This window comes from Protomyctophum bolini (assembly GCF_963924005.1).
Source record: "Protomyctophum bolini genome assembly, chromosome: 14".
Classification (NCBI taxonomy): Eukaryota; Metazoa; Chordata; class Actinopteri; order Myctophiformes; family Myctophidae; genus Protomyctophum; species Protomyctophum bolini.
The window spans coordinates 24,943,931-24,958,588 of NC_137875.1; the positions used below are offsets into that span (position 1 = coordinate 24,943,931).

Genomic DNA, 14,658 nt, shown 5'->3' on the forward strand with positions numbered 1-14,658 from the left:
GGGGGGGGGGGGCTTTGACTAATATTAAATTCCCCGTTATGGTGCTAGACATTTTTTTCCAAATTTGATTTCAAATGTATGCATTGTTTATGCTAAATTGAAATTACCGTTATCTCATTCTCGGTCCGTCCTCAATCAACTTCCCCACAGTGGCTCTACCAAAAGGAACCAGTCAGTGGGGGAGTTCGTTGAAGACGGACAGTGATCCAGCGGATAGCGGAAGCTCAAACCTGCTGTGTAATCGTGAGCAAAAAGAAGCCCTGGCATTTCTATCGTCAGCAAATATAGCATTAATACATCAAATATGCCTGATTATTTAGGCGGCGATCAGAGGAAGGTAAAAGAAGAGGAGAAAGAAGATGGACCTATCCGAGGTATGTCTTAAAGGAATGTTATTTCTTTACTAAAGTGAACGTCAACATTGTTAGCTACTAGCCAGCTAGCTGACCGACTAGCGTTAGGTGATTGATTCGAGGAGGACTTAAAAGACAACATATACACTAAAATCTAAATTTATGTTGTGTTTGGGCATTATAACGTAATACAATTACGGTAGGTTGGTATTGTGTATGTGTACAATAATTGGTGTGGAACCGGCCTATATTTACCTGTATTTAACTTTTTACTCCAGTAAGGAAAGGAAAGGTACTATGTTTACCTAGCCCCTCTCGGAACCCTACATAAAGCTTTTATGAAATTTGATTGTCGCTTTAAAGTAATCAAAGTGTCAGAAACTTTACTACATTTGGGTTCTGCTTGCGGGGCTAATGTTTACCCAGGGTAACTGGATAGCCCTACAAGTCAGAACCCAATGCTACTGAAGTTTCTGACATTTTTGAGACCCACGAATCGATTGGGCTGACCCAGGGGGTTCCGAGAGGGGCTAAGTAACTGGACTAAGCTCAAGAACTTGTTTACAGCCAGGCCCTGCTCATAGAACATTTCATGGTAGGGGTTCAATGCCTAATAACAAATAATTGCAATTAACAATTTAATTGAAATTAGAAAATATGAATACTAATTTATTTTGGGGTTTTTAGGCTTCGTTAACGTAATTAGAAACGGCACAGGTCAGAGATAACAAATAACTTAAATATACAAAGAAATTACCTTTACACTTAAAATGTGAAAATTGCAGAATTAGCTGATCTACAAGCTTTTTCCCCTTTCCCTACAACCTTTATATAAAAATAAAAAAGTCCAATCCGGAATTGTCTGAACATAAAAATTACAGATAAATGAACTAGATCGACCAGCTGTTGACTCTTTTTGAAATTTCACTAATTTTTGTGTTTTCTTTCCATCTTCAAAACAGCTCTGGACGAGGGAGACATTGCCTTGTTGAAGACTTATGTAAGTGTGCTGAAGACGTTAATGAAGCTATTATTACAAAGTTATAAATTCCCAAGACAGTTGCTTTAACACAATCTTTGCCAAACCCGGGATTTCTGTTTTTGGGGGGTGCTAGCTCCTCCTATATACAGGTTTAATGTTTGTTTTTAGTTCAATGTTTGTTTTAAAAACGCCATTGACAATGAAGGGAAAATGTACGTCGTATTGTCCCTCATTACGTCATATTGTCTCTTTATTGTTAATGGCATTTAATGTTTGTTGGCACCATTCGTTACATTACCTAATCAACATGAGTTAGACTTAAAAAAAAAAAAACAAAAAAAAAATATATATATATATATATATATATCAAAAAAGAGAAAAACCTTCCAAGGAAGGGACTGCACACTTTTGGATGTGCAGGAGTCCCTTTTTTGTCTCAATGATGGCTCCCATGGTGTGACGTCATTGAAAATACCCAAACTCTGTGCCCTAAAGCCGCTAAAGATTGCAGGCACGCGTGTGTGCCCTGAGTCTAATTCTGAAATGATGATTACTACTTCTGGTTCTGCCTTTTTGTGCATTCTGTTGGCACTGGTCGTACATGACAGCCTATGGTAACGGGAAGGAATGTGTTTTGAAGTTCCCGTTTGTTTTTTGTCTTCAGGGCCAAAGCACATACTCCAGACAGATTAAACAAGTGGAGGATGACATTCAGAATTTGCTTAAAAAGATCAATGAACTGACCGGTATGTGGTTATAATTACAATTTTGGATGCAACAGTTAATAAAATAATTATCAATTGATCATTATTTTGGTCATTATAGTTGATAGAATAATCGCTAAAACAATAATGTATAGTTGGCACTTGGCAGCAGCCCTAATGACAAGTAATGTGCTGTGTTAATAATTCACTGTTGTGTTTTGTGGGGTTTTTTTAGGCATCAAGGAATCAGACACAGGCCTGGCTCCTCCTGCACTATGGGATCTGGCAGCTGACAAACAGACCCTTCAGAGTGAGCAGCCACTACAAGTGGCAAGGTATAAAGAAAGCATGATTTATACATGACTATCTACAAGCTCACAACTTGGGCTTCACAATCTTTGTTGGACCCCCTCGAAACAGAGATGATACATCTCAAGGGGATATCCTTTTCTCAATAAAGGTTGAGGCATATGAATTAAGATAATTTTCAGCCTCCATTAAGGCTCAATTAAATCTCAGGTTTGATTAAAACTCATCTTTGATAAAAATGTTCCTCCTTTGGAACATGATGTCAAAATGAGAGTTTACAGTTTTACACTGTTACAGATTGCACTGAAAAATTGTCTTAGATTTTAATTCCATGAACTTGAGTGATGTAGTTAAGTGTGTATTTTTTTAATGCTAACTAAACTACATGTGGTGAATTAGCCTTTCACTAAGTCCCTCCCCAACTCATCCTTGTCAAATAAGCACATTAGCAGCGAAGAAAGCTTGACCTGCATAGCAAACGTTGCTAAACTATTTGGATTGGCTTTGGACATTCACTTTTTGGGTTGGGATTTAGTGAAGGGCTAATTATGTGAATCTGAAGCTGTTTTGCTTGTGAACAGATGCACAAAGATCATCAATGCGGACTCTGAGGACCCAAAGTACATCATCAATGTGAAACAGTTTGCCAAGTTTGTGGTAGACCTGAGTGACCAGGTGGCCCCTACTGACATCGAGGAAGGCATGAGAGTTGGGTAAGGCAGAAGTGGAGTGAGAAATGGCTTCATCCTTTAACCACATGAACGCTTGCATCTGTCTTCTGAGCATTTCTTAATTAGTGAACATTATGTGAAAATAACCGATCTAGAAGCTCAAAATGTTGTGGGCTAGGGTGGCTATTTTCAGCAAAGTGATGTGGTGTAGAGGTTAAAAACAAAGGGCACCAAATATAGACCCATGGGAGAACCCGGCCAATAGGTTCAATTATTATTATTATTTGATATTAGCATTTGGTTTTTAATATGAGCCTATTGGCAGTTGAAATAATGGCTCACAAGGCATCAAGGTATCAATAATGAAAGTTGTTCAAATAATGACCAAATGTATTTCTCATCCAGTGTTGACAGAAATAAGTACCAGATACACATTCCCCTGCCTCCTAAGATTGATCCAACTGTAACAATGATGCAGGTGAGAACAAACCAGCATACTCCTTCCCTCTTTTTTTTAAATATATTTTTTTATCCCACGATTTTGTAACCCATTTTTCACCCCTGTGTCAATCATCTACTGTGATCCTGGGCTCTACACACCCTCCGCCAACCTGGGGAGAGCAACGGACTTAACGCATTCTTCCTTCATGCTTGAGTGTCCAGTTGCTCCTTTACACCTGACAGGGGGGAGTTTCCCTGGTTGGACGTAGCGCGTGGAAGGAACACGTTATTCCAACCAGTTCCTTTCCCCTCCATCAGGCGCCCCGGCTGGCCAGGGGGAGGCAGTTTAGAGACCAGGATTACTGCATGTTTTTGTGAGGGTACCTACCCTAGGGGACACGGGGAGAACATGCAAACTCCACACAGAAAGGCCCTTTCGCCAACCCCGCCTTCGGGTATGGGCACTGATGACGCGGAGGAGGAAACACGCCGCCAGCACCCACAGTGCCCCGAGCGGGAATCGAACCCAGGACCTTCTAGCTGTGAGGCGACAGCACTACCAACTGTGCCACCGTGCCCCTCTTCCCTCTTGAGGGCTTCACTGTGCAGCATGTTGTTTAGACAGATGCTAGGTTCATTGTTCACTTGGTATCCTAGTTTCTTTGAGGCACTGCATCTTCTCTCTGCACTCTACTCATGTGACTACCGGTATTTTCCTTTGTTCATTGACTGGAGTTATGCTTACTCTGCTTATTCCGATCTTAATACAGTCTTCATAGGCTGTAATGTTTTAATGGAGGATACGGCCGGGCCAATCTACAAGTTTGTTCGCTTGTGAGCTTGTAGATATAGTTGTAAAGAAGTCAGAGGATTTGTAACCTATGTAATGAAGCCAGAATTGGAGATGAGTACCTTGGAATGGAAGAATACTAGCATTATGAATTTCAGGCAAAAATACCTGCCAAATTATTTTATTATCTATGTTTAAATTAATTGCATTACTAAAATCTGAAAAACAAAGTAATCTCTCAATTGGGTGCTTTTCAGAAAAATGTTCTTCCACTGTTCAGACAGTGAAAGACTTTCGATATGTCTGTATGTATATTGTGTATTGTAATGTATACTTGTTATTGTATACTTTTATGAATCTGTGCTCCATACCATGTGATCATGGTCATGAGTTAAATAAATGATGATGATGAGATATTAGATTATTTTCACTATATTGGGCTTAAAATAGTTTTTGGAATTTTGGATATTAGCATTTGTGTTATAATTATTTTTGTATTAACACTTGCCAAATAATGAGTCTCCTTATGTTCCAGGTGGAGGAAAAGCCTGATGTGACTTATAGTGATGTGGGTGGATGTAAAGAGCAGATTGAAAAGCTCAGAGAGGTGGTGGAGACCCCTTTGCTCCATGTAAGTATTGAACAATAGTCTTACTCTTCACCCCCACAGGACCTTACAGCCAGTTACCACCATATCTCGATACATTGTTCAGTGTCCACCATCTTTCTGCATAGCAGTTCTTAACATAATGTCGCTGTCTGGTTCTAGGTTTGTTAGTTTACTTTGCGCTTCATTATTTTTGGCACTCTTATTTACTTGGCCACTTTTCCTGTTGTTGGCTGAGTGTCTATTACATTACTAAATTGTAAATTGCAAAACCCTTTGGTTATTGAGAGTAGATTGAGATGAGAATCTTGTCTAGACCCCATTGACCTTAACAGCAGGGAAGAAAAGACTTCCTTTTCATACAGAAGTTCACATATCTTCTATGTGGAAAATATTGCAAACTAGTATGCAGTGCACCATGAAAAATGTCTTTCTAATTTCACCCTTGTAGCCGGAGAGATTTGTGAACCTGGGCATTGAGCCTCCTAAAGGTGTGCTACTCTTCGGACCCCCTGGGACAGGGAAGACCCTGTGTGCACGAGCCGTGGCCAACCGCACTGATGCCTGCTTCATCAGAGTCATCGGCTCCGAACTGGTGCAGAAGTACGTGGGAGAGGTGAGGCTTTTGCAAACGCATACATAAAGTATAGTTGACAAATGTGTAGCAGTGTTTTTTTGAATAAACGTTGTTTGATGTTGTCTAACTAAACATTTTCTTTGCAGGGAGCCAGAATGGTGCGTGAGCTCTTTGAAATGGCCAGGACCAAGAAGGCTTGCCTTATCTTCTTTGATGAAATTGATGCCATTGGAGGTAGCATTTTCTTCAGTTATATTTCTATCTAATACATGTAATCATATAACCACTGTCTTCTAAGCAGCTTCATTGGAGCATTAATACACTGAATTGTACTTTAGTCCTTCATTTACGTCTTTTATTAAACAGCACACTGTTGTTGTGAGAACAAATACAGCCATGAGAAGCAGACAGAATTAGTGTCTAGTTATGGAGACAGAAAGCTCATTTGCATGAGGCCGTCACAGCAGTCAAAAATACCGTATGCGTGTATAGAAACGCATCATCTCTTCGACATGCATCCTGTGTTGCTGATGGTCTTGCATCATCTATGAACATGACAGGTGCCCGTTTTGATGATGGTGCTGGCGGGGATAACGAGGTCCAGAGGACCATGCTGGAGCTAATCAACCAGCTGGACGGCTTTGACCCACGTGGCAACATCAAGGTGCTGATGGCCACCAACAGACCTGACACCCTGGACCCGGCACTCATGAGGCCTGGCCGTTTGGACAGGAAGATTGAGTTCAGCCTGCCGGACCTGGAGGTTGGTGCTGTTAAGAGTAGGACATGGTGGCCTATTTCAGCATAATGCGTTAATTGTAATGGCAGAGTCTGCATACATTTTAGAACCCCTCCTACCACCAGTTGTACAAAAATGGGGCATTATTTCCAAAGTGTGTGTTTTTTTTATTTTAACACAATGGTTTTGTGTTTCAGGGGCGCACACACATTTTCAAGATCCACGCTCGCTCTATGAGTGTGGAGAGAGATATCCGCTTTGAGCTGCTGGCTCGTCTCTGCCCTAACAGCACAGGTAAGGATCAATGGTTCTCAAAGTGGGTGCTGTTTCAGAAGTCCAGGGGTGCCGCAGAATACTTTGCTATTCGGCATTTAACCCTCTATACTTGTAAGACGCACCACCAAACCTCCTAGATCGGCTATTTTTGGTGAATGTTCCCCACAGAATAGGGATGCTGTGGAACCTCTATGCTTTCATGGATCCAGTTGGTTCCAGTTCCGAACCAACATTTGGGGTTCTGAACCAATTCATTTTCAGTGGAAACACTGAGAACTGGTTCAATATTGGATGGAGAAAAAAAATAACTGAACCTGTTCAATCTTGGTGGAAGAGGGGCCATACTGTATCTTAGGGGGGAAGATTTACATATTTATGTGCCGTAATATAACATTCTATAAAGTAACAATGAAAATGAGGGGTGCCTTGGATGAAAACGTTATTTACAGGAGTGACCTGACCTGAGCCCAAAATGTTTGAGAACCACTTAGGAATATTGATGTATGCATGACTTGACTTTGGCCACTAGGGTGCAGCACCATATTGATTAAGTTGCACATTATGCCATACATTGCACTGGGAATGTGTTTAAAGTTTTCACTATAATGTACATGTCTAAGTTCACACATGGTATGCATACACTTGTATTATCACTACATTGATTTGCCACGTACAAGGACCCCTTAGCTGAGAGAGAGAAATGAAGTGTGGCTATTTCTAGCTTTGCTATTTTTATGTTCCACAGAATAAATGGAGGTTAGGGTTCAATTGGTAATGTGAAAAAGATCCTATCACACAAAGATTTGCAAACTGAGGATTGTCTGAACAATGTTATATGATACGTGTTTTTAGGTGCTGAGATCCGTAGCGTGTGCACAGAGGCTGGCATGTTTGCCATCCGTGCTCGCAGGAAGATCGCCACAGAGAAGGACTTCCTGGAGGCAGTCAACAAGGTCATCAAGTCCTACGCCAAGTTTAGCGCCACCCCCAGATACATGACCTACAACTAAGATCCTCTGCTAGGCTTTGTCTTTATCTCAATTGAGCTGAAATACATTTCTGTCTCTTTTGTCTTTCTTGTTCTGCTTTAAAGAAATAAAGTGTATTCTATGTGTGTTCTTTACATCAAATACCGTTGTATGATTTTGTAAAATATCACTACGGTGTATTTTCAAGTATAAAACCATGTTGGTTTATACATTTACAGCACTTCAGCAATGGAAAGATTTTGTTCTAACTTGACAGCGCAGTGACTAATAGTAGTACCGGTATGTTTGTAATACATCTTTACTAATAAAGTTAAAAGATAGTGCGTTAATATGTTCGATATTTCTCCATGGCCTTGATTCATAAATGGAGAGTTGTGTGGCATTGACATGCTGTTATCTTTATTTGTATAATATAGCACAGGAAAGCTTGGCAGTAAAAAAAAAAAGATTACATTTATAGAACAAAAATGCAACGTCTTCATTGGTTTAGCAATAGTCTACATCAGGGTTCGGTAACATTTTTGACATGCCATGTTTTTATTTTCTTGATATTTTCTATGATATTAATATGACACCACCTCGTTTTTTTATTTCCAATAGATTTAGACATTAACCTTTATTTGTCTGAAAAAAACCTTTCACATCAGGATAGACTCCGAGCAATATTAAACCCCTCAGCGTTACGGGTGCTTCAAAACAGCAACTTCCATTGAAATGAACAGCGGGGTGTCGCTCCGGTCCTCACTCTATCCTTTTATAACTGGCATAATATGGTTATGCTTTAAATGTACTGTAATTCTGCAAACTGTATACATATTTCAATCAATGGTCAAGACGATGCTGTTTTTACATTTACAAATTGGTAAATTGTAACCTGACTCCGCCAGCTGGTGGCAGCAGTGAGTTCCTGAGGGAACTTGTTAGGTAAATTGGGCTATTGGAGTTCAGGCTGAACAAGACTGAAAGACTCCGCTCTGCGGTTACTTTATCAGACGGTGCATACCGCGCATTCTGTGAGGGGTATAAGACTTCTATCTATGCAATACTTCTATTAGAAGTATGTGCATAAAAGAAAGGCTGAGTATGTAGTCTCGCCGTCTCGCGTTGTCAGACTGTTCGGACTCCGGAGATTGTCTTGCTACGCGAGACTACTGAGTATGCGACCCAGTGACGTCATTTACCCGCGATTTGTTGAAGAAAACAACACCAGTTTGGCGGGACTCCTGTAGGAAGAAGAAGCTGCTATTCTTCTAATCGGTAAAGTAACGTAACATAGAGCAACGTATGGGTTGATGTATGCATTATTGTTGGCCAACGTTTACGAAAGCTTATTGTTTGCTTGCGAACTGGATAGTACTCGGTAGTGCAACAAAAGTGCACTGTATTTCATAATAAATATCGTGTCGTGTAACCAAAGTTGTGTCTACTCTGGCAACCAGTCCCATGTCACCCCACCAACCAATTACACAATGAATTGTTTAAAAAGTAATGTTTTTAATAGTTAAAGACATCTTAAATTTTTGCTACTTTCTACTAGCAAGCAATTATTTTATATTGGTTATTTTTCCCCCACTGGAAACGTATGCATGGGACCTTTTTATGCCTGTACTTCTTAACCCTTGACATTTGATTAGCATGTATTGTCAAACATACCCATTACCCACTACCATTACTATAATTAGATTATCTGCAGGTGTAATTACCTTGCTAAAAGTCTCAGGACTGCTGGGGAATGTCATTGACTCCTCTAGCCCTACAAGCAGAACCCAATGCTACTGAAGTTTCTGACATTTGTCATTTTGTAGACCCAGAGCATTGGGTCCTATTCCATCTCCACCCTGCCACCAGGTACACACACATAAATAACCGTAAACACGTTCGGATAAGTCAATCTGCGCACTTTGAGGACTTTTTTTCATGTGAGGGCTTCTGAATGTGTGAACTATAAGTACCTATACATACCGCTGAGAATATCTCCTGTGTCGCGGAAGCCGTTAAGTATTTTTAATCTATGTTTGATTAAAAATGTCGCTTTGATTCTTCTCTTCCTACCTTGTTTATTGACACCTCATTGTTCCGCCTATCTGGCTAGATAGTGGAGCTATAGCTATGACAGAGGAGATCAGAGGCAGGAACGTAGCCGGCACAAGCCAACCGCACATCGGGAGGCGGTACAATAAACGATAAATAAACAAGAAGAATCAAAGCGACCAAATCGGTCAAACAAAGATTAAAAATACTTAACGGCTTCCGTGACACAAGAGATATTCGCAGCGGTATGTATACTTGTATAGGTACTTATAGTTAACAAATTCAGAATAACGCAAACGAAAAAAGACGTCAAACGGCGCAGACACGATGTTACCGAGAATGTTTATGTCCGCGTTCCAACAGTCCCATACTAAAATATAGATACGCACAGGGACCCTACATAAAGCGACATCCAAATTTCAGTAAAGCTTTATGGAGGGTTCCGAGAGGGGCTGTGACTCCTCTTGGGAGAGCCAATGTCATGTTCAGACTCCGTTCAATCAATACACCGCTTTCACAGATGTGGTATAAACGGCTAATATTAGCTGATAATAATAAGTAGAAGGGGTTTTTCCGAGTCTGACTGTCGTGCACCTGTTAGTGTGTAGGCTACTGACAAGTGACATGACCATTGACGGTGCTGTACCAAATGAAACATACCCACCATTAATGATTAGCTGCCTACAGCTGTATTTACCAATACCTTGGTATGATCTTGAGTGAGACACAATCTGGGAACTCATCAGGAAAAAAAAGGAAAAACGGCACCCTCTGATGTTTTTCCCTGAGCTCTGAATATGTCTTGAGAAAAGACTGTTGCTGTTTACTCAAGTAAAAGTATTGAAAGTGCAAAATATTGGCATTAAAATGTACTTTAAGTACCAATATAAGTACTCATTGTGCAGAATGTCCCACTGATTTCATAACCTTTCAAATAAAATTTATACCGGTACACATCTTTTTTAAATTAGCAGATCTCCAAACACAACACTGCGTCGCATTGTGAGCTTGTAGATTGGCTATTTTCAACTAGTCAAAAAGTATATAGGGCTGAAGTGGTTAATCATTAACCACTGTTAATGTATGTTTTGTAATATAATCAAAATCAACAAAGTAACTGAAGTTTTCAAATAACTAGTGGAGTAAAATATTAAGTATTGCAATTTGCAAATACACATACATCAAGTACACATACATCAACATTGTACTTAAGTACAGTATTTCTAGTATAGTACGGTAAGTACAGTAATTCTTTATCTCTGTATGATTAACTGACTATCGTAAACAATACAGAGCCACCTGCTTGACAATATCCCCAGGACAATTTGTTTATTTATGGAATACGATTCTAAGATGACCCAATGTTTTTCTCCTTACTATAGAGAAATTAGTTCTGTGACCCAGGGGATGAACGAGTGATGTCAGGACTTCGGTACACTTTAATCAAAGTCACCTAAGGAAGAAAAAAAATGTTTCTTTATCTGTGGACGTCAGTCTCAACTCCCACAATTCGAAGTGCTAAATTGTCAGGGTGGGAGATCCCCAATTCAAATCTAATTATTTTTTAATTCAAATCTAATTTACAATCAAATTTGATTATTATGTGTGTCGCAGAAGTTTGAAAAGTTATGAGGTGAAATAACTGGATTTGAGGTTTTCCCACGCTGACATTTTGACATAATGGCTTGTAGATGTGTGTGTGCTCTAATCATCGTTGTGTTGCTCCACCATTAGACACAATGCAGTTCATCAGCAGAAGAAAGAAGTTGATTGCAAATCACCAGGCGGAGCTCTATGGACATTGTCTACAATTCTATGGGCAGCCGCCTTTGGAAAACATTTCACTCAGCGAGTTTGAGACATTTGCAGTCGAAAGACTGAAATGTAAGAAGAGACACTTGACATGCCTGACTTAACGTTTGAAATGTGTTCTCAGAATGATACTAAGACCATTATAGTTAATAGGCAATTGTTGTTCTCGGACTTCATGTGGCCAACCTGTGATGTCTATCATCTATCTATGTTATCAGTTGTCTTTAACAGTGGTTCCCAAATTCTAGCTCAAGGCCCAAAAGATAAGTTTGCCCGGGACCCAGCCAACTAGTGACAAAAGCATATCTAAGCAAAAGCAAAGTTACCATGTTTACCCAGGGACTAAGCTCAAGAACTTGTTTCCAGCCAGGCCTATAAGCTAGGCTCATAATGCATTGCTACATACCATGTTATGAGCTCATTGTAGATCAGCTATTTTCACTACTTAAACTCCTTTTCTTAATCTTTTCTTAATTCTTTAATTTTACTTATGAAATCCTTTAGAAAAATGTTGGAATTGATTATTTTTTATTTCTTGTTTAATTTTTGTTTTAAAATATAAAAAAAGATCACGATCTAGATTCAGACACCTATGCAATCTAATTTTGTGAAGAATCGTGCAGCACTAGTTGGCTGGGGACACTGCTTGGGACAGTTGTCTATAATGTTTATGATGTATGACTTTGAATTTGGGCAAGATTTCAGTCCGAACTGAGTCCCATTTGAATTGCACGCACAATACATGGCTAGCGGCCCCTAAAGAGCCACACTGTTAAAAAAAAGAAAAAGGTTAAATGTTCCATTAAGACACATTTGTATTCCATAGATGTCAGCTTGAAGATTGTTCTTGTCGATCAGTTCTTGTCGGCAAGTGACACGCTTTTGCCATGAAATGTAAAATGAGCTTTTCAATGCCTAATCAGACTTTTGATGTAATTGTAGTGTTGAAGACTGTAGAAAATTTGGGAGTGAGCTATGTGAAATCCTCTGAGCACTACACAAAGAAGCTGGATGCTGAGCTGAAAAACCTCAACTTTCCCTACAGAACAGAGGCTGTAAGTATAGTAATGACAGTAATTATGTCCACAATACATCACATAAATCATGGACGGAGCCTGGAAATGCAATGTCGAGTCAATGATTGCATACCATCTTTTATCAATTATGGACATTAACTCTTATATTCCATCAGGATGATAGGAAATCTCAAAGTGGACCAAGTGAATATGAAAAACGAAGAAAAGACCATATCTCTCATTTCATACTTAGACTCGCCTACTGCCAAACGTAAGTGGACTTATTTTCTCAAAATTGGAGTATGACTAAAAGCTTTTTCCAGTGGTTTAATTGTGTTCACCGAAAACTAGACTATTTACAAGCTTGGATTCAGTAGAAATAAATAAATAAAGTGGAAGTGGAGAGGCCAGCATTTGGTTTGTTGGTTTCAGGCACTGAAAATAGCTGATCTATAAGCTCACAACACTCATATGAGCTTGGAGATTAGCTATTTTCGGTGCGCGATTGAACGTGGAAAGTATAAATCAGACACAAGCACAACCCTAACCTCATGTGTTTGGTAAAGTCAAGACCTACAGTAATGGGCTAAGGGATATTCGGATATTCCATAAAACAAACACTTAACCGATTAAGACCTGAGGCCGATTCTACAAATGTCTCAGTTTTCTGATGTTTTCTATATTGCTGATCAGTGATTCTCAAATGTTTTTATGTCGAGGACCCCAATATTAAATGTATTTGGCTGCCAACCCCCATCTCAAAATATTTTGAGAGCAATGACAGAAATGTGAAATGTGAAGAAATGGCAGAAATGTATGTGGGGAGGAATTAACGAATAAATTGGGGAGGAAAAGGGGGTAAAAAATAATAGAGCACCGAAGTCTGACATCAATATCGGTAGAGGGTGCTAAGTCCATTGGTTCATGTACTTTTTTTATTTGCATTGTAATCCCCATAGGGGGATTTTAGATTGCCTCATATAAGAACTGTTTTAAAAATAAACAAATCATCCAGGCTGTTTCACTCATATGGATATGAAGAATCAACTGACAACTGAAAACGCTATTGTTACTGCTGCTGAATTAGTTTTCGCTAGAAACAGACTACCGGTACATTAAATATGACTGACAGACGGTCATAAACGATACAGACAGTTTTCGGACCAGAATAGTTATGAGACTATTAAGATGACACAATGTTATTCATAGAGAAATTACTTCAGGACTTCGGCACTCTTATGTTTGTGTTTACACACTTTTGTCTTCAATGTTTGTGGATTCTATTTAATGTTTTCAACCGTTGACAAAGTGTTTGTTTGTATTTCCAATATGCCGTTAAAGGGAGGATCTCAGACGATGGTTCATACAGCAAGAAGTTGACCTCTTCCGCTACCGCTTCAGTGAGCTGACTGCCAAATACAAAAGTGAATTTCTGCACCGGAATAACCTGCAGTATGATACGGTGAGCCTGAGCCTCGTGAAATATAGAATCCATATCCAAACTTTATTGATATTGTATGTTAATACAATATAACTTGTACAATTGGGATGGTTGTCTTTTGTCTCTTTGCTCTTCTATTGAGACATTTAGGCCTGGGCTCCAAGTATATGGATATTTTGCAAAACAGATTATTTTTGTCCTATTTTAGAAAAAAACCCTGCCCATATGACAGATATGTGTCCACAAACAAACACAGAAACGCATTGAACACAGGATATAATCACTGCAGTAGCATGTTTCAATTGTAGGCTATATTTGATATATTTACACTTTTAATGAAGGGATATTAAAGTTCCGCATTTTAAAAGTCACCTAAATTGTGAGAGGAAGTGGAATATGTTTCTTTCATTGTCTGTCAGCATGTCACACTATGTGCCTAAATCTCCAAATCCAGACTCTCGACTTTTTTCTCCATATAATTAAAAAATGATAGACACTTGCTCTGGCGACTTGGCTAGTCCTGCACAGAAAATAATAGCAGAGTCAGACCTATAGAAGTGTCTCGTCCAAAACCAGTTGTGAGCTTGTAGAGTGGCTATATTTTCGAGGTGTATAATTAATGTCACGTTATAATGTAGGCTAATAAAAGTTCACGCTTGCACATTGTCGGCATGCAGGCAGTGACAACGGAATGCAGTCAAGGGTGCGCCCTTTATTACCTAACAGGAGAGAGATGTGCCATATATGCACACGGCGACCCACTGTATACTTTCTTCTCACCAACCACGCTTTTTGATGCGATTGCATTCACACCTCTCCACACCATCTCTCTCTCTCCCTCCATGACCATGAAATAGAGAGCAAAATACAGCACTAGAATATAGTTTCACATGGCTATGCACACACACCACACATGGACT

General features: G+C 39.5%; 2 protein-coding genes across 2 annotated transcripts in view; both read left to right on the top strand.

Moving 5' to 3' along the window:
- Nucleotides 1–184: 184 nt before the first annotated feature.
- On the top strand, nt 185–7,579 carry psmc2 (proteasome 26S subunit, ATPase 2). Its single transcript, XM_080781930.1, has 12 exons — nt 185–374; nt 1,316–1,353; nt 2,000–2,081; nt 2,275–2,374; nt 2,930–3,061; nt 3,425–3,497; nt 4,786–4,881; nt 5,309–5,473; nt 5,581–5,668; nt 5,995–6,197; nt 6,371–6,467; nt 7,302–7,579. Exons 1-12 carry the CDS (start codon nt 305–307, stop codon nt 7,457–7,459), a joined length of 1,302 nt encoding a protein of 433 aa, XP_080638056.1. The 5' UTR covers nt 185–304; the 3' UTR covers nt 7,460–7,579.
- Nucleotides 7,580–8,628: 1,049 nt separating this feature from the next.
- prim2 (DNA primase subunit 2) overlaps nt 8,629–14,658 on the top strand; it is a 44,210-nt gene continuing 38,180 nt past the window's right edge. The window contains exons 1-5 of the mRNA XM_080781367.1: nt 8,629–8,695; nt 11,204–11,353; nt 12,224–12,336; nt 12,474–12,568; nt 13,639–13,759. Of these exons, the coding sequence (XP_080637493.1) occupies nt 11,209–11,353; nt 12,224–12,336; nt 12,474–12,568; nt 13,639–13,759 (474 nt within the window). The 5' untranslated portion in view covers nt 8,629–8,695; nt 11,204–11,208. The remainder of the gene's footprint in view (nt 8,696–11,203; nt 11,354–12,223; nt 12,337–12,473; nt 12,569–13,638; nt 13,760–14,658) is intronic.